Source organism: Ambystoma mexicanum, chromosome 1q, assembly GCF_040938575.1.
Source record: "Ambystoma mexicanum isolate Mex_15411 chromosome 1q, UKY_AmexF1_1, whole genome shotgun sequence".
NCBI classification, from domain to species: domain Eukaryota; kingdom Metazoa; phylum Chordata; class Amphibia; order Caudata; family Ambystomatidae; genus Ambystoma; species Ambystoma mexicanum.
In genome coordinates this window covers 1,239,479,773-1,239,503,162 of record NC_090922.1, presented here as the reverse complement: position 1 = coordinate 1,239,503,162, position 23,390 = coordinate 1,239,479,773, and the positions used below count along the sequence as shown (strand labels likewise).

The 23,390-nt window shown below is 47.9% G+C and overlaps 1 protein-coding gene across 1 annotated transcript in view; it reads left to right on the top strand.

The window, feature by feature from the left end:
* Window positions 1-23,390, top strand: part of USP1 (ubiquitin specific peptidase 1) — a 219,495-nt gene that overhangs the window by 89,132 nt on the left and 106,973 nt on the right. The window contains exon 4 of the mRNA XM_069642031.1: window positions 20,152-20,312. Within this exon, the coding sequence (XP_069498132.1) occupies window positions 20,152-20,312 (161 nt within the window). The remainder of the gene's footprint in view (window positions 1-20,151; window positions 20,313-23,390) is intronic.

Here is a 23,390-nt window from a genome sequence, read left to right as displayed (position 1 = left end):
GTTGGTACAACAGTCCCCCAGCTGCAGGACCACATCTGTTGGGTAAAAATGACTACACAACTGCTTGGTATTGGGTAACCCACCTTTTGGCATAGGTCTGTACTACACAAGTTGGTAGTGTGACTGAGTAGCCACGCCTATCAGAAGAGGGGTACATGTGAGGTGTAGAGCAGTTCAAATGAAATCTGTGAATACAAGCAACACTTAGATTCAAGGTTTGTTTAAGAATGCTCATTTGAAAATGTAATTTGTTGTAACACTGTAAATGTAATTTAAAATTGCTTTACAGAATCAAAACAAGTTAATCTATGGATATGCTGCTTACACAATTCCTGCACCCTGAGGTGACTTCCAATCACAAGGACAGTAATTGCATTTATATATCGCACTGATTCTGAGGTTGGTGGAAAGGAAAGGTTAGGGAAGGAAAAGGGTTAGACAGTTTCTCATTGCATGTGAGGACAACTAAATCTTCTAGGTGAGTCTTTCCCGGTAGTAACAGTAACAAGCTACCACCTATGAGGGACAAACGGTATCAAAGTTAATGTACTAGAAGAGTCTTCAGGGAGCTAGGACTGCCCATGTCATTTGGGGCGTCTATGGATCTGAGGAACTTATTCAATATAAGGCTTGCACAAAGTTAGTCAATCTTTAAAAAGGTCATAAACTGTCTGTGAGAAGAGAGTTGAAATCAATTCAAAAAAATATGCCAATGCAATTCCCAGCTGAGAAGAGCACGGCTAAAGGCAATGAGGTAAGTGCCCCAACCTAAACCGTACCTCCGGTTTGAAGAAGAGTGGTCCAGCTGGATTTTGTCTTCCTGCAGCAGTGCAGACCCTTGTCCCAGAGCCTCAGTCGTGGGGACAAGAGGGAGGATTTCTGAAGGGCTCCTGCGGCGGCACTTGGGAGGTCATCGGTGTAGGGAAGAATTCGGATTTCTGGGGAGAATTCGGATTTCTGTGCTAATTCCATTCAACCTTGGAGACCCCCCCCAGCTCTTTTGCTGGACTTCAGGACTTTTTAAATTTGATCCTGGAGTGAGTGACCTTTTTCTCACACTCAGGCATTTTTGAGATTTTAATTGTGTTGCCGTTGTTTTCGAGCCTCACCAACTCCATAGGCATCGACTTTTTGTATGGTGACGCACATCACCTTCAGTGCAATGTCAGAGAAATCCTTTAGACTACAATTCCCAAGAATAGTAAAGTGAAATTGCATTTACTTTTTCTCTTCGTAGGTCCAGCACACACCATCTTATGTGGAGTGCTGGGGGTAACTTAGTAACTGTTTTTCTTACTTACTCATGTAACATTTTTTAGGTTACCCTCACGACTTTAAATGGATGGTGGCAGTGGTTTATTTTTCCAATCATTGTGCTTTTCTACCGCAGGCTTAATCCTCAGCTGCAGTATAGCACTCATGGGTGACCATTATGTCAAAATGGCCCTGGTCGTCTTTTTTTCGCCATTTCATGTCTGTGAGGTCTTACTTGGGCTTTACTCTGCGCACTAAACCAGGTTTAACCACTTTGTTGATTTCCTCTTTGGCGGGCTTCAATACTGAAACCCGCCTCTGACTCCAGTGTGTCTGACAGGGCAGGAAGTGAGTGCGGTGCCCGATCCCTGTCCTAGGTCTCCAGGGCAACCTGAATGCTCCCAGTCCTGATTGGCTGGCTGTCCTTGCAGGACAGCCGCCCTGCTGTGAATGACAGCTAGGCTGTGCATGAGTGGGAGAAATCTGCATAAAAGGCATGGCTTGTTCTACTGAAGACAGTTGACCACTGGGAAGAACACAACGAAGAAACCGTGACAGATGCCTGCTGCATCCTCTTGGACCTTTGAACTGCCCGGAGAAGCCTTGCTGCTGTGCTGAAACTTTTCTGCTTGATAAGAGAAGCTCCTGAAAGGACGACGACTTCCCTTGGGTTAGTGGGACCCACTAACCCAGAGACAAACTCTGCTGGAAGACCATCCCCAACTGCCAGTACTATTTTGCTTCTGCTGGAATCGAGTGCCAGGGGTCGAGAAATCCGTAGAGTGCAACGTCTGGAAGCCGGCCAAAAGCACCAGGAGTCTCCTGATGACTCTTCTGAAGCAGGACAACACAAGCTCGAGTCACCTCACCAGAGTGTTGGAATCAAGGAGTGAAGGAAACCCAACCGTTATCCAAGATCTGCAGTGTTGCTATTTACTGCGCTGAAACCGCAAAGTGCTGCTGAATTGAAAAGAGCATGTAGCTGCCGCCGACCTCCAAACTGCTGTGCAGGAGTCCGACAGACATCCTCCCTCTGAGGCGCAGGAACACAGGATATGCAACACTGCAACCATGACAGAAGCCAGCTGGATCCTCTTCTAACCTAAGGTACTGTTCTGACTAAGGCGTACTTGCCTCTTTTTCTAGCTTGCTTTTCTCGGTTGAGACTTGCAGTAGCTGCTTTTCTGGAGTTGATTCCAGCTCTAACTTTCACAAGCGTAACTGCTTGCGGCCCAACAGTGATTTTCTACAACAAACTCTAAATTTGTGCAGGACATTCAGCTATCTAAGAAGTGCCTCAGCTTCATAGACTTTGTGCCCATTGACGTTGGATGTCCTGGCTCCCTGCAGACTTCAGGTCCATTGACTCTGATGCTTACTATCACTCATAGGTGGTACATTGGTTTTTAACTAATACTGCTGGGAAATGTTTTTTTTTTCTAGACTTCATTCTCACATGCTCTGAGAACACGTTTAACCTTTTTCCCTTTTTACCAACCTCAGAATTTTACAAAGTACAAAAGTGATACAAAAATAATGCTGTCCTAGTTAGTGAAGTCACCTCCAGGTGTAGGAAATGTGTATGAAGCATCTCTAAGAGGATCTACTTGCTTTGCCTTGATTCTGAGAAAGTATTTTGAAGTGTATTTTTATTGTTGCACATTGCCCTTTTTAAAGAGTGCTTATTTAAAACTCACTGTTAAATAAAACATTTTTTTACTAGAAAACCTTGAGTGGAAGTGTTATTTGGCTACTTGTATTGGTGAATTTCAATATTTCAATGCTACAGCTCTACAGCTCACATTTACCCCTCATAAGTCTGGCTGCTTAGTCACACTAACAACTTGTGTAGTACAGACCTACACCAATAGGTGGGTTACCTAATACCAAGAGGACAAGGATTGTGTAGTCTCCCACAGGGTTACTACATCAATTCTGGCATAACAGTCAGCAGCTACGGGCTCTTTTCGATTCAGTGGCACTTTGCGGTTTCATCGCTTAGCAAACAGCACTGATGTGGATCTGGAGGTCCTGCTTCAGGGTGGACCTTGGCAGTGTCCTAGAGCTTCAGGTCGGATTCGTTCCGTGACAGACGTTGCACTTTACTACAGCCACTCGACCCCTGGCATTGGGCTCTCACCGCAACTAAGAAGCACAGCCAGTTGGAGATGTTGGTCCTGTGTATTTCGTCTCTGGGTTAGTTGGTCCCACTAACCCAAGGGGAGAAGTTGTTCCATCTGGAGCTTCTCTGTCGAGGTGGAAAAGGAGTTGGCACAGCAGCATGGCTTCACCAAGCAATTTAATGGCCCAGGAGGTTGCAGCAAGCCACGTTCACGGTTTCTTCATCTGGTCCTTCTCCCAGTGGTCGACTCTCCTGTAGTCTCAAAACCTTCACCTTTTTAAGCAGGTTTCTTCCAGTCATGCACAGCCTAGGTTGTCAATCACACAGCAGGAGGGCTGTCCTGCAAGGACAGCCAGCCAATCGGGACTTGTTGCATTTAGGCATTCCTAGAGACAAAGGACCGGGGTTTTGGGACCCTCCCTCACATCCTGTCCTTCCAGACACTGGAGCCAGGGGCAGGCTTCGAGGCTGAAGCGCGCCAAAGGCAAGACAAAGGCTCCAACCTGTCTCTACACAGAGTAAAACCCAAAGACCTCACAAACTGAAAATGGCGAAAAAAGACTGGGGGTGGCTGGCCGGCATTTTGACAAAATGGTTGCCCATAGGTGCAGTACTGCAGCTGAGGTTTCAGCCTGCGGTAGAAAAGCGCAATGGTAGGAAAAATTAAACCACTGCCACCAGCCATTTAAAGTAGTGAGGGTAACATAAAAATGTTACATGAGTAGGATAAGAGGCTACTAAGTAACCTCCAGCACTCCACATAAGATGGTGTGTGCTGGACCTACAAAGAGAAAAGGTAAGTAAAGTCAATTTCACTTTACTATTCTTGGGAACAGGAGTTCACCCAAGAAAAGGTATCCAAACCTTGAGAGAAATCTAAAGGATTTCTCAGTGACACTGCACTGACGGTACTGTTTGTCACTATACAAAAAGCAGATGCCTATCGAGTTTGACAGACTCCAAAAACAAACACCAAATCTTTGGGACCAGATGGTACACTAGCCTGATTCGGTTTCCCTTGTGGCTTACCCTGGTTATGTTTGGGGCCCTCTTTGGGATTGGAATTATTGGAATTCTCTTTGGTGTCTGTCTTTGACTGCTTTCCCTCCTTTTTCTGAGTTGCCCCAGAATGCTTGAGTATCCCTGTTGGCAACCCACAAGTCAGCAACCTTAGCTATCCTCTTAGGATGTGTCTCCTTTGAATCAGTCAAGTGCTGTCTAAGCTCAGGAGAGCTGGCATCATAGATTGACTCCAACATCACAAGATTCCTCAAACCTTCATAAGTGTTCACTTTGTAACCCTTAACCCAACCATCTAAGTTTTTCAAACATTCACACACCCAGGTAGCCCAAGGGGTACCATCATGCTTTCTGAGGGTCCTAAACCTCTTAAGGTACTGAGATGGGGTCTTCCTAAATCTAGCTATCAAAGCTAGCTTCACACTCATAATCCTGCTAATACTCCTCCCCCAACTCCATTACAGCATCACTTGCAACAGGGGGGAAGCCTATAGAAAAGCCAAGGAATCAAGATTCCCTGAGATACCCTGAATCCCATGATTGTATTCAAACATTGCTAACCAATCCAAAACATCAAGTTTAGTCTCATACATACCAATCATTTCCTTTGGCATACGGGGTCTCTTAGGGCTGGAAGACCTAATAGACTGGGAGAGAAGCATTTCCCAAAGACAATTTCTTCATTTCTAGAGCAGGAGCCATCTCCATTTCTCTGAGCCTTAATTCTTGATGTTTCATGGCAGTTTGTGCATCAATACGTTTCACTTCTAATTCAAGTCTAATTTTCTCTAGTGCAATACATTCAGGAGTGGGTGTAGGACCTGTGGGGGTCCCTGTGGATAGAGCTTGTGCTTTCTGAGCAGGCAAGGTGGTTGTAGGGTTTCCTAACAAGGACTCATCTCCTTCTTCTAATCCAAAACTCTAAGAATCAGAAACCTCAGTATCCACTGGAGGGGTAAGTCCTTCTGACCCACTCTCCAGACATTGTTTTCCCAATAACCTAGCAACCAGTTCAGATTTATTTCCTTTACCAAAGAGGCTCCTCTCGCATGGTTTTCAGAACCTCAGCAGTATAGTTTAAGAGACTCGCTTCACTGTAGTTTTCCATATTTTACATGATTTTTCAGTTAACAGAATAAGTGGTGGTTAGCCTTGTGGTTAGTTGACCCAAGGTAATAGCAGCACTCTAATCCTCACCGCTGTACACCAGTGTTAGGCAGAATCCTGTGCAGTGCCCTTAGGGACCACTACACACAATTAAGATTACAAGTGGTAATACAAGTTCACCTTTGGTACAAGCCTGTACTACACTGTTAAAGTGGTAGCAGTAGCAGAGCAGCCAGACTTATCTCAAGAGCAAATGAGCAGTAGTATAGATTACACAAAGGGCCACAATTACTGTGACTCAAGCAAACACTGACTCAAGGTTTTTGGTTGAAAAGTAAACGTACATTTATCTCTAAACAATCTGTTCGCAAAACACTTCACTTCTATTAATGTAAAACCACACGTAAAATACACTACACCCAACCAATTGTCTTTGTGCAGAACGACTCAAGGTAAGTACCTTAGGATTTGACAGACCGATGTTATGAAACAAAAGGCATTACCGGGAATACATATGCAATCACTTTTTGACAGTAATGACAGTTCGGTCTTACTAAAGATACGCATACCCGCCGGAAGAACTGTTACCGGAGTTAAAACACACTTAGCACCTGAGTTAACAAAAGAGAGTTGGGGACAAAAATCATAGGCAATACTTTTGTCAAGGCAGACAGAATCAGAGAACACTTTCCTACAAGTGAATAAGTCAATAGGCCTGCACCATTGTCAAGTGGAGCAGGGTTCCTGTTGTCGAGGATCACACGGTTAGTACAGTTCACGATTCGAGATTGCCAGGAGTACTTGGATATTGTCACAAGAGGAAGCAAAAGTTAGAGGGAAGGAAGATGAGGACAAGCCTTTGGTGAGGAGAAAAGGGATTCACCCTAGTTCCTTGATGTCGGAAACAGTACCTTATTCAAGTGAAGAAGAGCTGGTGCCACGGCAGTTGTTCCTGGTAGTTCCTGCAGACTCACGGTTCATGTGACTTCAGTTGTGGGGACAAGGACGATGTCTGGAGCGATCTGCACTACTCGCGGATGAGGCCAGCAGCAGCAGCAAATGCAACGGTGAATAAAAGGTGCGCTCCTTTAAAACAGGAGAGGCTCTTCAGATGGCTATCCGGACCACTACAGCTGTGTGCAGCGATTTCAACCAAGAAGAGGATCCTCTGCCTGTGGAAGATGAGTTGGTTAATCCCACCAAGCTCAAGGGAATAAGACTCCGGACTGGATCTTCTCTTGTCGAAGGGTAGATGGCTCCGGACTGCAGCAGGGCTCCACCGGGACTCAGTAGTTGCAGCAGCCGTTCTCTTCTCCGCTTCTCTTCGGTTCCTTGCCGTTCCAGTGGCGACTCTGACTTCCAGCCCAAAAGTCCTGCCTTTTATGCGAAAATCATCCCCCATTCACACAGCCTGGCTGTCAATCACCCAGCAGGGGGGGTTGTCCGGCGCAGACAACCACCTTAGTCAATCATGACAAAGTGCAACTTGGGTTTCCAAGTGACTACACCCCTCCCTCACATACAGCCCACCTAGACACCGAGGCGCCAAGAGGAGGGCTTCTTGAGAGAAGCCCGCCAAAAGACTGTGAACAAAGAAGGCAAACCTGGTTTGCCACACACAAGTAAAACACAAGAAGGACTTTAACTAAAAGAAATGGCGAATAAACTGATCAGAGCCAAAAGAAAGTGCATTTGGTCAAGCGGGTTTATGTTCGAGGCTGTGATAGCCTGAAACAGTACCACGTTTATATAAAAGTTAGTGTAGATACCACTGCCACCAGCCAAGTCTAAATGGTAAAAGAGCAAAGCAAAGCTCAGAGGCACAGACGAAAAGGGATAGGAGTTAACCCTTTCCAGTACTCCATGTAAGATGGGGGTGTACTAGGTCTGTAGTTTTAAATTACTATGTAAAGTAAATGGCAACTTTACCTGTTTTCTGGGGGACAGTAGTCGGCCCCAGAAAAATGGAGTCAGGGAGGAAGTCTCAGACAACCCAGGGTTACTGCACGGAAGGTGCTGGGTAACACATGAAAAGTGGGGTTCATGGAGTGGTGTCCTCCAGAGCCCACTACAAACAGTAGAAATACACATGGCAAAACACATGTAAGAGTGGGAAAAAGGCTCACTCTCTTACCAAGTGGAAAACATAAACTCCAGAAATCCAGCAAAGCTGCTGGGGGACTCACTAGGTGAGGGAAATTAGCCATAGAATGAGAATTCTCCCTAACATTCTCATCTTCCACTAATGCTCCCTTTGTTCCTGGCCATTTCAATGTCAGTCTAATTAGAAGTGAGGGGTGGGTTATATGTTGCCCAACCCGTATTCCTGATTCCGCAGCAACCTCACTAAATGTCTTCGTCCTTCGTTCAGTAGATCACCCAATGTCGCTACCTCTCTAGGTTCCCAATATTTCCTTGCATATCCTCTCGTGTCACCAATGAAACCTGGTGTGAATAGTGTGCATCTTTGCCCATAAATCGGCAGGCTCTGTCCCATAGTGTCATGCCTAGCTTCAGCAATAGAGGCGGCTTGGGGTCCTGCGGCACCGTGGTCCACACCGTCTCTTTTAAGAAGAAAGGGGTGCACGCTGGTTGTAGTAACCCTGTATCTTGGGTCTTCTCATCAGATAGCCAGTATGTGGCAAACAGTAGCTGGCACGCCACAAAATACCTCTCAAGTCCAGCACTTTTATCCCACCCTGTTCGTATGGTCTCTGTAATTTCTCCAATCATAATCTACACCTCGAATTATGCCATAGGAAACTCCGACAGGTGGTGTTCAGCATCTTAAAGGTTCTGGGTATATTATATGGGACATTGGTGAAATAATGAAGCAACTTCGGGAGGACTACCATCCTCAACAGCACGGCCCTCCCCATCTACGATAGCGGCAGTTTGGCCCAACATTTCATAGAATTCTCTATTTTAGCCACCGATTTCACTGTGTTCTGCTTATGCTCTACTTCAGGATTATGAAATATGTCAACTCCTAGGTATCAAAATGTGTCCACTTCCCATTTAATTGGCAACACTGGTAATGCCCCCATGGGCCTTCCCCTATTCCTCGCTAGGGGTAATAAGCTTGACTTTGTAATCCCGGAGAGGTCTGCATAACGTTCAAACACCTCCAATATGTCTTGCAAATTAATCTCTGGTTGTTGTAGGTAAAGCAACATATCGGCATATAGAGAGATCAGATGTGTCGCCCCTTATTTTGATGCCAACCTCATGAAATTCTTTCCGTAGGTATACCGCTAACGACTCCAAGGCCAATATAAATGACATAGGAGACCAGGGGGCAGCCCTGTCTGGTATCCTTGCCCAACTCCCACTAGATATTGTGTTGCCAGTCTTAACTGTAGCCACCCGGTTACTGTATAGTAGCTTCACCCATTTGATATTTCGGGCCCATACTGAAATATTTTAGCACTGCTAGTAGCCATGGCCAGCTGACCGAATCAAAAGCTTTCACTGCAACTAGCGAGCTTACTGCCAGGAGCTGGGCACTATCTTGGTGTGATCAATGACGTGGTGCAACCGTTTTAGATTACATGCGATATTCCTGTTTGGGACATAACCTGACTGGTCTGAGTGTTTGAATTACTGGCTTCAATTTGTTGGCCATTAGGGTCGTCGGTATCTTCCCATTTTGATTAAGCAGTGAGAGGGGTCTGTAAGAGCCACATTCAGTATCAGGCTTGTTAGGTTTCGGCAATTGCACTAGGAGTGACTCTCTTAATGACAGCGGCAAAATGCCTTATCTAGAGATTCATTGAGCATTGCAATTAATGGGGGTTTAACTTCCACCATGAATTCTTAATAGAACTCGCTAGGTAGACCGTCCGCTCCTGGATCTTTCCCTGACGGCAGTCCTCTAATTTGTCCAGCTCCCCCTTAGTTACGGGGGCCTCCAGCCTATCGGCCTCTTCTGCATCCAGCTTGGGGAGATCTATCGGCTCTAAAGACTCTTCTATCTCTGACTCCCGGGTGACTGATGTCTCCTTATGTAACAGCTTCTAAAAATCACTGAAACACTTGTCTTGTTGCGTCTCATGTTTCTCCATCCCTTGCCTTTATTGCTCGAATCATGCACCTCTGTCTTGCTTTTATACAGCCAGGCTAGCAGGTGCCCGGGTTTATCTCCTGCGTGCTGCTGTTCTTAGTATTTCCTATAGCTCAGTTTGCCTAATTATCCCAGTGTCCCAAACACTCCTGCTGCAGGGCAACCACCTCACGAGCACTCTTGCTCAGGAGAGCACTCTGACCGCTTATGGCTTCAAGTTTGGCTTCCGCCTTAAGCAAGTCATTCTCTATTGCGGACTAGCTCCTGTTCGCCTTGAGATTGCAGTCCCTCTGATCACCACCTTGAAGGCTTCCCATAACGTGCCTGCTGACTCTACACTTCCTGTATTGTACGTAAAGTACTGTTGCACCCCTTTTAACTGTTCCTGGAATGCTTTGTCTCAGGGTGCAGAGTCCGCCATATGTCTCAAAGCTTGAATGCTTGCAACAGTGTGCGTAGGGCTTTCGCCAAAGGGGCCGGGTGTATGAATGTATGATTTGACCTGTCCAGTATAGGGTTAAGCGTACAATTATTCGCCTCCCCATATCAATGTACCATCTCTGTGTGGTCTTATTAATGGATAGAAAGTACAAAGTAAGCCGCCATCTCTTGGTTTGGTGCTTATGTGTTGATTATGCAGAATTCTGTGTTCAACCCGCCCCACAGCACAAACATTCTGCCCTCTTTATCTAGGAAGGTCTCAAAGGTATCAACAGTGCTACAATATACTACAGATTCTATTTGAGTAGGCCTCCAACCTGTCTCGCACCTAATCTACACAAACACCCCGTGTCATAATGGACTAGAACCAGGCCGGTGTATATCAATAAGATATTTATGAATTTATTATTTAATGAAAGGAAAATCAACCAGTTACACAGCCACCAATGTTGTGGCAACACAAAATGCAACAATCTCTACAAAACAACCAGGCATACTGATATACTGTTACAGTTCAGTTTTTTTTTTTAATGGTAGAATAGAAAGTACAATTTACCACAAAGTGATAGCACCTACAGTTAAGCACACCCGTCCCCCCCACCCCCTCTGCAACACTCGCCCCAAACTTCAATTGGACTTGATTCCTTTGAATGGGAGGCAGTGGCAATGAGGAGGAATATAGAGGGGGGAAAATCTGTTTTGCAGTGAAGCCTACTACCACAATATGGGAAGCCAGCAAAGAAAGGGAAAACCCATTTTTTTCTCCAAAATCGGAAGAAAGTGTTTTTTCTATTTCTCACAACTGCTAGGGGACAGAAAGGAGAAAATGCATATTGCTTACACTTAGACACTTTAAGATAGGCAAAGTTTGGAGACACACCAGGGAAAATGGAAATAAAGTAGGAAAATCGGTTTTCGTGAGAAAGTAAATGCAAAGGGAAAATACAGTGGCAAATGGAAATTAATTTACACTGAGGCTTACAATGATGGGTAGGCTCTGGAAAAGGGGTAACTTACAATAGGAAAATCAGTTCAAATGATGCACATACCAGGTACACTTCTGGGCAAAGCGATTGCTCACACTAATGAAATCAGTTAGGGTTTAAACTGACAGAGGCAAATAGGAATTTGTTTGGTAACGCACACAATACATGGGCATATTCGGTTTTCATCTCACAAGGGGATTAATTCTTTTGGGTCAACACTTTAATGACTAAAATAATTACACTGAGACAAAGATTGTCCTGATCTGTAAAATTCAATGGGGGATTTACTTTACTTACAAAAATACTTAAACAGGCAAGTGAGGGGTTGTTCAATGGGGATATGCTAACATACACAGGCAAACGAGAGATTCTTCTATGGGGAGATGACTGAACTACACTGGCAATTGGGGTTTTCAATAGGAAAAATTGGATGCACTAGTGCAAAAGGGAAGGATTTATGCAATTTAGGGCTTGGGTTATTGCTACTTACTTAGCAAGCCTCCAAGAATCAAGAAAGCCATCTGAATCTCGGGAGACACTGGAAAAATGGGGCAGTGGGGTCTGGTCACGCCACTCTCAAAGATGGTAAGTTTCAGCAGCCTGCTCTGTCCTCCTTTTTCCTCTCTTCCCCGGTTGTCGTCTATCCTAGTACAGTCCCCCTTATATAGCAGAAATGACTTCACTAATTTTACAATCTTTGGGGAAGTACCCGATCATCCCTGCCCCTGGGATTGAACAGTTACCCTCTCTCTGCCCAGAGTGAGGATTGGTTTAGGGGAGGGGAGCACCATCTGTCTTTTTCCATTTGTCATCCTTTGTTCTCCTTGCAACTTTTTGGCAAAAACTAGTTATGTATCATAACTTCATAATTGTACTAGCCACTGCCATATGAAACATATATTTTTTTTAAGCTGATAATGGGGAATTGGATAAGCCGACCGCCAAATCCGTCCAATGTAGCATGGGCATGTGTCACATTTTTGTCGTTTTCATAAAATGTACAACAGTTATGAATATGTAAGTTACCAAGCATGTTCCTAATTTCTTTTCCCACCTTTTCATCAACTCTCATAATTGTCACATGTTCAGATGTTTGTTTATATCAGCCAGAAACCTAATATACTCCTATGTCCCGGCCCCTTTCCTCCATACTTATGGGACATCTCTCCGTCCTGTAGGACTGGACCGGAGCACTTCGTAAAAAACATCCACATTTTTCCAAAAATGTGTCCTTCCTCTTTCTTGTGCGTGGCCCGGCACGCGGCTGTAAACCCGCCCACCTTGGCACTGCCCCGCGCATCAGCCCTTTTCTCCGCTCGATCGGGGCCGGATGCACTTGCATCCTCGAAGATTTTCTTCCCTTTTTTCCTCTCTGGCTCTCGCTAGCGTTCGTTTCCTAGTCTGTCATTCAGGTTAGACTTTCCAGATTGTTCATCGTGTCACTGTCGCTTCTCGCGGGCGGACCCCCTTCCTATTTGTTTAGAGTGTTTGGGTCCGGAACACCGTTGGGACTCCTGTTTTACTGTGACTCCCTTTCAGTCCGGGCACTTCAACGTCAGTTGGAGCGGTGGGAGGAGGTGTTCCGACGAACTCCTCCTTCGCATTTTCAGGCGTTCGACGAGAAGAAGAAATGCCCGGAAAGTTCTTTACTTTTCAGAGCACCCCGGCCGGGGGATACTTTCCCGGGTTCCTCTCGGTCCGGGAGTGGCGTTGATCGCTCTGTCCCCAGGGTTCGTCCTGAAGTGCCCGTTGGGTCTAATAATTCTACCGGAGTTTTCTCCAAGGGTCTCTGTAAGGGGCCTGTGAATACCGGAGTACGCTCCGAGGCCCCTCCTGTGGGGGGTGTTTGTAGACCCAGTTCTACTGAATCGTGGAGTACCGGAGCTCGTTCTGAGGCCTCTGTCGGCTTCCCTCAAAAACAAGACCAGGGTGCGCCCCGAGGCCTTGGCTGGGCTTGTTGTTACCAAACGGATGTTCGAGGCCCGCACAGATAAGGCTGTTACCGGGCCTGGGTCCGAGGTCCCTCCTTCAGAGGCTAAAGCTACCAACAGTTCTGAGAGGCTGGTCAAGGTTTTGTCTGTAAAAGCGGTTGCTCACCGTTCCCGCTCTTGTGGTGACGCCAGAGCTGTTGAGGGGGCAAAGAAGCAAAGTTCTTCTTTTACCTGCCGTGTCGAGGTCCTTCCTTCGAAGGCTCAGTTGGCGGTTGGTATGTCTCAAACATTCCAGGCCTCATAGTACCGGCTCTGCCGAGGTTCCATCTGTTAAGGCTAAGATTAAGACCCCTGATCCACCGATGGGGACCCCTGCCTCACTTCCTCACGTGCCGCAGTTCCCCTCAGATGAGGACAAAATGGCGCCCGTTCCCGCCACGACAACGGCGGCCATTTTAGGTGCTACCCCTACAACTACGCCATCGGCCTCTGGTGTAGGGCTTGGTCCCTTGGGTGAACCTAAAGTCCCCTTGTGCGCATCCTTACCGGCCCGTTTATGATTGGAATGCCCGGATGCCTCTTCCGCACAATGTATCGTTGCCTGCGGGGGCGGCACCTTTGATTTATGTGGATACGTCGGTGGAGGGGCGGGTGTGGCACCCTTCCCCGTTACGTCCCTGGATTTGTCCACCTCATGAGATGCCTCTTCGGGTTCCGAAACAGTCTCCGGAGGACGCCTTTTTCGGTAAATGTCAAGCGCTTATGCGCACCGATCCCATGAGGGGATATTTCAAAGGGCTTTTCAAGGAGATATGTCCACCTACGCCTCCGGATCCACCCGTTCCTCCAGTGGTTCCGCCGGCGCCTTCCTTGCCCGTGGTGCCTCCCCCGGCTCTTCCGCATTTGCCAGTGGACAAGGCAGTGCCTGACACGGCTCAGCAGGATCCTAACCTGTCAGATGATCCCCAAGGCGATCAGGACAACGAGGACCTTCCCCGCTCTATCAGAGCCTTTCATGACCGGGTACTGGACATGAGTTTTAGATGATCCGGTGCCCGAGGCACCCGCTCCGCAGGAGGGCGTGCTTTCTGGGGCATTCACCCTGTCTCCCTTGGAGCGTACCGGCCTGTTCCTGCAGAAGGACGTTCTGGCCGAGGTCCGAAGAGTCTGGGAAAAGCCACACTTGGGACTTTTTGTCAATAAGAAGATTGACGCGAGGTACAGGCTACATTCTTCGGAAGAGGTGGCCCTGTCTTGTCCGCCTCCCTCCTCCACAGTGGTGGCTGCGGCTACGTTGCAAACCAGACCTGCAGCATCCTCTTCCACGACGGCTACTCGGGTCTTGGGAAAGGAGGGCAAGCTCCTTGACTCCTTAGGGAGGAAAATCTTTGCCAACTCAGCCTTGAAGTTCAGGCAGGCCAATGCTGAGTTGATATTGGCGGGAGCTAACATGCGGATGTGGAATGGTCTGTCGGAGGTTGAGGAGCACATCCTGGTCGAGAAGTTGGAAGACTTCAAAGGAGGCTTTTCCGATGCCAGGGTCTTGGCCCAGGATCTCCTGGAGGCTGCGGCTCATCACGTAGACACCTCGGCTCGGGGCCTGATGCTGGGGGGTTGATACCTTACGGCAGGCGTGGCTGCATGCCAGTAAATTTTCTAAGGAAGTGCAAGACAAGGTGTTGGACCTTCGATTCGATGGTAAGGAGATTTTTCATTCTACTACTGATGTAGAACTCACCAAGACCAAGGATGGCACTCGGACGGCTAAATCATTGTCTGTTCTGGTCAAAGCTCCTTTCAAATCCCAGAGACCGTTGTCTCAAAGTCGACCCTCCTCTGGTTTTAGGGGCTTCCTCGACCGCAAATCTCGCAGAGTGGCTACTCCTGCGGGGAATAACCGCCATAGACAACAGCGCACGCAGTTTTTCTCCCGCTCCTCAGCCTCATCGGGTTTAGGTGGCACCGCCACCGATAAGCCTGCCAAATGAGGGTTTTCCGCACTCGCACAAGACCCCGGTGGGAGGACGCATTGCGTCTCATTGGGAGGCGTGGCAGACCATCACAGAAGACAGATGGGTCTTGCCAGTCGCTCGAGCGGGCCTCCGCTTATCTTTACCCCCTACCCCACCCCTCAACCCTCCTTTTCAGCTGTCGGACTCACCCTCCCTCAAGGCCGAAGTTCAGAAACTTCTGGACCTCAGAGCTGTGGAACCCGTTCCCCTTGGGGAGCGAGGGGAGGGCCTTTACTCCCGACTGTCTACAGTGCCCAAACACAACCAGGCTGGCCTGCGCACCATCCTAGACCTTTCCCAGTTCAATCTTTACCTACCCCAAGAGAAATTCAAGATCACGCCCAGCCAGATACGCTCCTCCTTACAGAGGGGCGATTGGCTCAGCGTTGTGGATCTTCAGGACTCGTAAATGCATATCCTGATTAGTAATCCACACAGGAGGTACCCCCGCTTCTCTTTGGGAGAGGAGCACTTCCAGTTCCGGGTGCTTCCTTTTGGCTTCAGCTCGGCGCTGCGTGTCTTCATGAAGATGTCGGTGATTGCGCCCTATCTTTGTCTCCAGGGTATCCATGTGTATCCATATTTGGACGACTGGCTCTTACGCAGTCCTTGTCTGCTGGCGGCAACGGGCAATCGCCAGTCTCTCCTTCTGCTCCTGTTCCATCTTGGGCTGTCGGTGAACTGGCGGAAATCCTCCATGGCGGTCTCACAGGACCTGATTTTCCTGGGTTTTCGTTAGAACACGATCGACTGCAGAGTGTATCTGACCACGGACAGAATGGCGGATCTGTTAGCCACGTGTCAGATGTTCGTGCAGTCAGAGCATGTTGGCCTGGTGGTTCCAGAGGCTTCTGGGCCTCATGGCCTCGTGTGTGCTGGCTCTTCCTCTTGCTCGTCTCAAAATGAGACGGACCCAGATGGCTCTTCGGAGTTCCTGGCGTCAGGCAGTGGATCCGGATTCCAAGCGAATAATGATTCTGGATTCCATTAGAGTGGACCTGGAGTGGTGGTCATCTCTCAGCAACCTGTCTGGGGATGCGGGGTTTCAGGACCCGGTCCCCACGGTGACTATCACGACAGACTCCTCCCTTCTGGGGTGGGGTGCAACGTTAGATCTTCTTCAGGTCTCGGACCTCTGGTTGCCCCAGGACAGGCTCCTCCACATAAATCATCTGGAGCTTCTGGCGATCTTCCTAGTGCTCAGGGCGTTCAGACGGCTCATTGTCAACCAGGTGGTCCGCATAAGAACGGACAATATGGTGTCAATGTATTAAATCAACGAGCAAGGGGGAATGAAGTCGCCCCCTCTCCCCCCCCCCCCCTCGTGGACCTGTCTATCCAGATTTGGGAGTGGGCCGTGCTTCATGGTATCTGGCTGCTTGCAGTGCACATCCCGGGCCAGCTGAATGTCACAGCGGATGCCCTCAGCCAGCGGACAGTGGTCAGCTACGAGTGGGAATTGAAGGCGCAGGTCCTCTCATGGATTTTCTTGCGTTGGGGCACACCGGAGGTGGACCTCTTCGCTACGGCGGTGAACAAGAAGTTTCTTCAGTATGCCTCCAGAGGGGGGTTGGGAGTCTCCTCTCTGGGGATGCTCTCGATTCCATGGCACAACATGAGCTTGCGCCTTCCCGCCTCTGCCTCTAGTTCACCGTGCAATTTGGAAGTTGAAGAACTCTGTGAACTGTTCCCTTCTACTCATGGCTCCGTGGTGGCTGGCCAGGTTTTGGTTCTCAGAACTTAAACACCGGTCGGTGTATCCGCCGATCAGGTCACCAGTAACTCCAGATCTTCTTCACCAAGGGGAACAGCAGATGTGGCACCCCTCCCCACAATCGCTCAGCTTGGCGGCATGGTGCCTGAGTTCAAGTCTTTAGAGCATCAGAATTTGTCTACGGATAACATGCGCATTATCCAGGCAGCCAGGAAACCCTCAACCAGATCTCAGTACAAGAGTAAATGGCTCAGGTTCTGTCATTGGTGTTTGGAGAAGAAGTTGGATCCAAGGGTGGCCACAATTGACACGGTGCTGTCCTTTGTGTCCTCCCTAGCAGAGTCGGGGGTTCATGCTCTGTCATGCAGGACTTACCTTTCAGCGGTTTCCGCTTATCTTTCTACAGACCAGTGCTCTTATTTTCCGAGTAACCCAGTGGTTAAGAGACATTTTGCAGGGTTGACATGCCTCAACCCTCCGGTTCGTAGTCCGTACCCGCCGTGGGACCTAAATGTAGTCCTGACGGCGCTGTGCCATAAACCCTTTGAACTAATGGCTACGGTGGACATCAAGTACTGGTCTTGGAAAGTGTCCTTTTTGGTCGCCGTTACGTCAGCAAGTAGATTGAGTAAGCTCCAGGCATTGTCGGTGGACCATCCTTTCTTGGTCTTTCACAAGGACAAGATAGTCCTTCGGACAAACCCGGCCTTTCTACCGAAGGTGGTGACCGAATTCCATCTGAATCAGTAGATCTCCCTACGGGTCTTTTTTCCGAACCCTGCCTCTGAGGCTGAGAGGGTTCTACACTGTCTTGATGTCCGAAGAGCTCTTAAATTCTACCTGGACAGGACTTCCGAGCTTAGTAGTTCTTAACTTTTTGTGACCTTCGGTAACCCTCAGAGCAGGCAGGCGTCTAAGGCAACTATTTCAAGGTGGATCGCCTCCTGCATCAGTCTTTCAACGTCCAAGGGCTGAAACCTCCTAAGGGTATTCATGAACACCTGGTGCGGGGTAAGGCAGCTGTGGTTGTGTTTCAGAAATATGTCCCCTGGGAGTCCATTGCTAGGGCCGCTACTTGGGCCTCCCTATCTGCTTTCTGTAAGCATTGTCTCGACATGAGTTCAAGAGCTGACGCTCACTTTGGTCAGGCTGTACTGAAGAACCTTTTTCAGTAAGGGGTATTTCCATCCACCCATAGTTCCTGTAAGGACTGCTTGGGAATCTCCCATAAGTATGGAGGAAAGGGGACGGGACATAGGAGTATTGCCAGGTTACTCACCATAGTGACCACCTTACGCCTAGTCCATAGTCCCCTTTACTCCATACGCCCTCCTGCAGTCCCCTCTAATAAGGTTCCTCTGTTATTGCTAATGGGTCTTTGACCTGGCGATAGAAAAGGACTGATGGGCGGTGGGCGGGGTTACGGCCATGTGCCGAGCCCCACGCAAGAAAGAGAGGAAGGACACATTTTTGGAAAAATGTGGATGCTTTTTTTTTTTTTTAAGTGCTCCGGTCCCGTCCCACAGGACGGAGAGATGTCCCATAAGTATGGAGGAAAGGGGACTATGGACTAGGAGTCAGGTGGTCACTATGGTGAGTAACCTGGTAATAACTGCCCATTATAGTTACCAGAGTCACAGAGATGCACCCAAAACCCCCTGGAAATTACATGAACAATGGCATAAAAATGAAATCAATCCTCAGTCTGATTGCTGCGCAAAAAGCCAAAAACGAAAATGGTCTTTCTAAATTAACTGGCATGTCTCCTGTTCAACAAATGGGAGGGCTGCTTCATCTTCCACAGCCATCTGTCTCCCTGGGCTTTCCTGTGACCAGCGTTTGAGTCTCTTTGAACTCAGTGTGGGCTCTTTTTGAAGTGGGCACAACAAGAGCTCACACCATTGTCATTCTTCAGCCAGAGATCACTTTTTCTTGAAGTCCCTGCTTTAACTGCCTTCAGGGACAGCCAGTTTGGGGAACAGTGTGCTTTCAACACCTGCAGCAACATATTCTATTGCAGGGCGTCATTAGATGGGAGATGCCACATCCAGGGCTGGAAGTGGAGCTTTTCATTGTGAAGTTTTGACCTCAGCCAGAACAGATTTTTCCTGAAGTAGATCTTCATTTGCTTTGACCAAACCCACACATTTGCCTTCCTGACATTTCTCTGAGCGCAGTGATCTTTTTCCATTGTGGCTTTTTAAATCGGCTTTTATTTGCAAACACATGTGCAGGCCGTTTTTGCTTTTGATGTTAGTTTTCCATGTCACAAGATTCTTTGATTCCTCCTTCTTGGACAAATGAACTGCTGATTGTCCATTGATGATGGGAAGGCCCCTTTCTACATGGCTCTCAAACTTTACATGAAACAAAAGTAAAAGCCAAGCTGTTTTTGGTGCAATGTTTAAATTCATGCCCTTCGTGTGACGGAAATCAAAACCCAGGCCGTTTTTGCTTGCAGTGTATAAATGGCTGCTATTCATGTAAAAGGGACTTCTGTTAGGGGCCTTTAAATGCACTCCACAGACTGCAGAGGGAGCTGCTCAATATACAATATTCTTACGTTGTTTGTAGTTCTCTGCTCCCTATGCTGTTCTTTCTCTGCATTTTATGCGCTGTTTGGCATACTCGGCCTTCTCAGGCTTGCTGCCTTATGGGCTGGTCCCGCCGCTCCCTCCCCCTCCAAAGTGTTCTTTGCCGCTTCTGCATCTACTATGTCGCGCTTGTTTCTAGCGACTGCATCTGCTCTGCCACTCTACAGCTTGGTCCCACCTGGAAGCCCCTTTCCAGTGTTAGTCTGCCTTTATTGAATCTTTGTCCTTCCCAGCTCCGGTCTTTCATTGATAAAATCCATCCACAATAAAAATTTGGCTGTTTGCAAGTACATAGTGCCAGGTTTCCGACATTATACACTTGTACCCCAAAACAAGCTATGAAAGGACAAAAAGGTAGAATTTCAAGTAATAGATAATATATTTGTACAGTCTGCCCGTGTATCACACTATTCTTGGGACTTATTGCATAAACAATTTCATGCAGAAATGAACTTTTTGTCCGATGTACATAACTCACCAACTACAGTTTAGCGTGGTGTGCGCACTGTTTATAATGAACTTGTACCCATAGTGCCTACTTGATCTATATTGTGGGACCCCCTGGATATAAAATAAAAATTACAAATAGTGTCCAGTAATATAATAAAAATAGAGCAAATGTAAAGGAAGGCCACTTATGTATGCGCAAACTCGAATAGATTACAGCCTTCCTAAATTCCAGAACTGGGTAGGAGTATTCCAGGCTTGAAGTGGCAGCACGTGGGAAGGCGGGGGGTGGGGGAGGATGTAATTTAGCTTGTGTTTTGGTGGGACAGACCAGAACGGTCTAAACTAGTAGCTGCTTGTCTGATCCCGTCTAAAATTTGACACTTTTAATTTGTGGGGCTTCCGTTCTACGAAATGATGGGATTGCCTGATATTAATTTATTTTGGTATTGCTTTTCAGGACTGTCAAAAAGAAGACATGCCAGCGAGTTATGAACTAATCTGCAGTTTGCACTTATTGATGCTTTCAATTGAGCAGCTGCAGTCCAGTTATCTTGTAAATCCAGAGAAATTTGCGGATGAACTTGCAGCTCAGCCAAGGAAGCTTTTGAATACTCTAAGGTTTGTCTTACAAATGTGGCAGAAAACGAATTATGTACTATTGATGAGTGGATACTTTAAATACTACAGTATTACTAAATGCATCATCTGTGCCTTCCAATCAACAATTAGTTTTCTCATACAATGAAACTGGCAAGGCCCCCATGGACCTCCTGAACTCCCTGAAGGACATAATGGTAAATGATTTGGAACTGAGCCCCTATGGCTATTTATTGGGTGGATTTTTGGCTAAGATTAGGAATGGGAGATGATCTGTTCCGTGAGTATGAAGAGACCGTACTTTTAACTAGACTGAGCTTGGTAGTTCCATATACCTCAGACAAATCACTTTTTTAATGAAGAACATTGTCTAGGAAGAACTTGACTTTCTGCGGCCTTAAACAAGGCTGCACGCTTGCCCCCATCTTATTTAGCCTGTATTTGACTGATCTGGAGATTTCACAAGATACCATTCGAGCATTTCCACCAAAATGGAATGTTTGTGAGATGGCATTGCTGCTTTACGCAGATATCGTCCGTCTTGATAAAACGGCAATGGGTTTACAACGTAGAATCTCTGCTTTTCATGTCTACCTAAATAACATTGGCATGAGAATGAACGTTGAAAAAATCTATCTACTTATGGCCAATGCTTGGAAGAAGTCAAGGACATTCTTCTCATGGAGAGTTGAAAATATACGGTTGGATGTAGTGGACCATCATATCTGGGAGAATATGATGATTCCCTACCCCCCTTCCTGATTTCTCTTCTCTCTAGGCCAGTGATGCTCTAGCCACTCTCCTTCTATCTCCTCCACTCTTGATCTACTTCCATCCTACTCGCAAACCGTCTCAACCATGGCTTTCCCCTCAACTTCTATCCATGCGGCATCTCCTTCGTCGTCTCGAGCGACTCTGGCTCGGTTTCAAAGTCACCAGACCCATGAAAACAGTGACAACGGCTTCCTTGGCCTCCACCTACTCTCTGCCGGCTACTCCTGCGGCTGACTCCCACCCTGCACAGCCCTCGCTAACCTCAGTCTCGTTATCTCGAACTCCCTTGATACTCTTGCCCCTGTCATTAGGGTCCGACTGAAGCCTTCCAAAAAGTGCAACTCTTGCTCTGGCTGCCCTTAAATTCAAGTGTAGGGCATCTGAGCGGAAATGGAATTAGTCAGGCGGACCCTCTGACAAACTGGCCTGCCACCTCCTTCAAAGGCAATATCGACTGCATCCACGCCGAGAAAAGTCTTTATTCAAGCCTGCATCTCCGCGGGATCAAACCACACAGCCAAACTTGTCAGTCTGTAAGGAACTGGCCACTCCTACAGCAGCCTCCTCTTGTCACACCCACCCAGTGGCATGCAGTGATAAAATCGCGGCAACAATGTTCCCTGAACAAAAAATCGCGGCAAAAATGCTGTGGTTTGACCCATTAAAAGTGTACACCATTTTAAAGGAAAGCGGGGATTTGGGGGTGTCCCTGCTCCCCTTAAATGGTATAATGGGTCTGGGGGTGTCCCCCACATCCTTTACGAGGATTGTTGTGGCAAAACCACAGCCTTTTTGCCGCAATATTGTGTCCACTGCCATTTTTGCCGCAATTAACGCATGGAACCCACCCAGGACCTTTGCTTGCCCCTGGCTGCACACTTCAAAAACCCAAGACCTCCTTTCCCCTCTCACTTCCACACCACATCATACCCAAACACCTCTGGAGCCTCCCTTGGACCCTCCACCACTGCTCCTCTCCTCTCACCCCCATCACACCTGATGAGGTTGCCAGTGAAGTCCCGTCTATACAGACAGGTGGACCCTGACCCTCCAAAACCATTAAGGACAACCATGACTCTCTTGCTCCAGCCTTGGCTGATCTCTGCAATCTCTTTTGCCACTGGAGTTTTCTTAAGCACTCCCTTGTGCACCCTTTGCTTAAACCCTCTCCCATTCCCTCCATTCCGGCAAACTACCACTCCTTTCCTGGGACAACTCCTGGAGAAGCTGGCTCTCTCGACTTATCCTCCCCACTGAATCTGCTGGTTGCTTCCACGACCATTAGTCTGGCTTTAGAGCATCCAGAGGCACAGAACCTTCTCTACTGAACACCCGTGAAGACCTGCTCTCAAATCTCAACACTTAACACTGTCCTCCTTGACCTCTCCTTTGCCTTTGACACAGTAAACCACAACATCCCGATTGCACGTCTCCGTGACACCCTGGGAATCACAGGTCAGGCTCTGGCGTGGTTAGCCGCCTTCCTTTCCGACCGCCCATTCCAGGTGGAACTTGGGTCCTTTCAACCTATCCCCTGGCTTTTCAATGTCTACATGGCTGGCCTGGCACGTGTGAATGTCACTTTCATCTCTAACGTCCACTGTTATGTGGATGACGGCTACCCTCAGCCACCTTCTCTACCTCGCTCATATCTGACTGTCTGCAATTCAGTCATGGTGTGCTGCAAACGACCTTTGCCTCAGCGCCAGTAAACCTGATTGGGACTCCCGCTTTCCCACTCTCACCGGCCTCCCTTGACACTGTGTTGCACTCACCTGCGAGGCAAAAAACCTTGGTCATCTTTGACTCCATCTCCATCTCCTTCTCCACTCACATTTTGGACATTTCTAAAAAGTCCAACAACCAGCTGCAGCTCCAAGAGGTACTTTTCCTTTTCTCACCTTCCCCCAGCGGCTCCCTGTCTCCAGAGCCCTGGTTCTCTCAAGGCTAGACTATACAGCCTTTTCCTCAACCTCCCTGCCTCTGCTTTGCACCCTCTGCAACTCATCCAGAACAGAACTGCAAGACTTATCCTTGGCGTCAAGCCCAGGGAACGCCTCTCTCCGGTGCTGAAATCCCTCCACTGGCTCACCGTGGCTGCAAGGATCAAGTTCAAGACCCTCCTCATTGTGCACAAGGCTTTCCGGGGCCTACCTATCTGCAACAATGCCTACCTAAATACTGTCCTTCCCGAGCCCTCTACTCATCTACCTCCAACCTTCTGCGTGTGAGCCGGTTCTCCAAGCAGAGATTTGGAGGGAGATATCTATCCTCAGCAGGGGCCTTCCTCTCGAATAGCCTCCCTGCTGCCCTCCGTCTTGATCC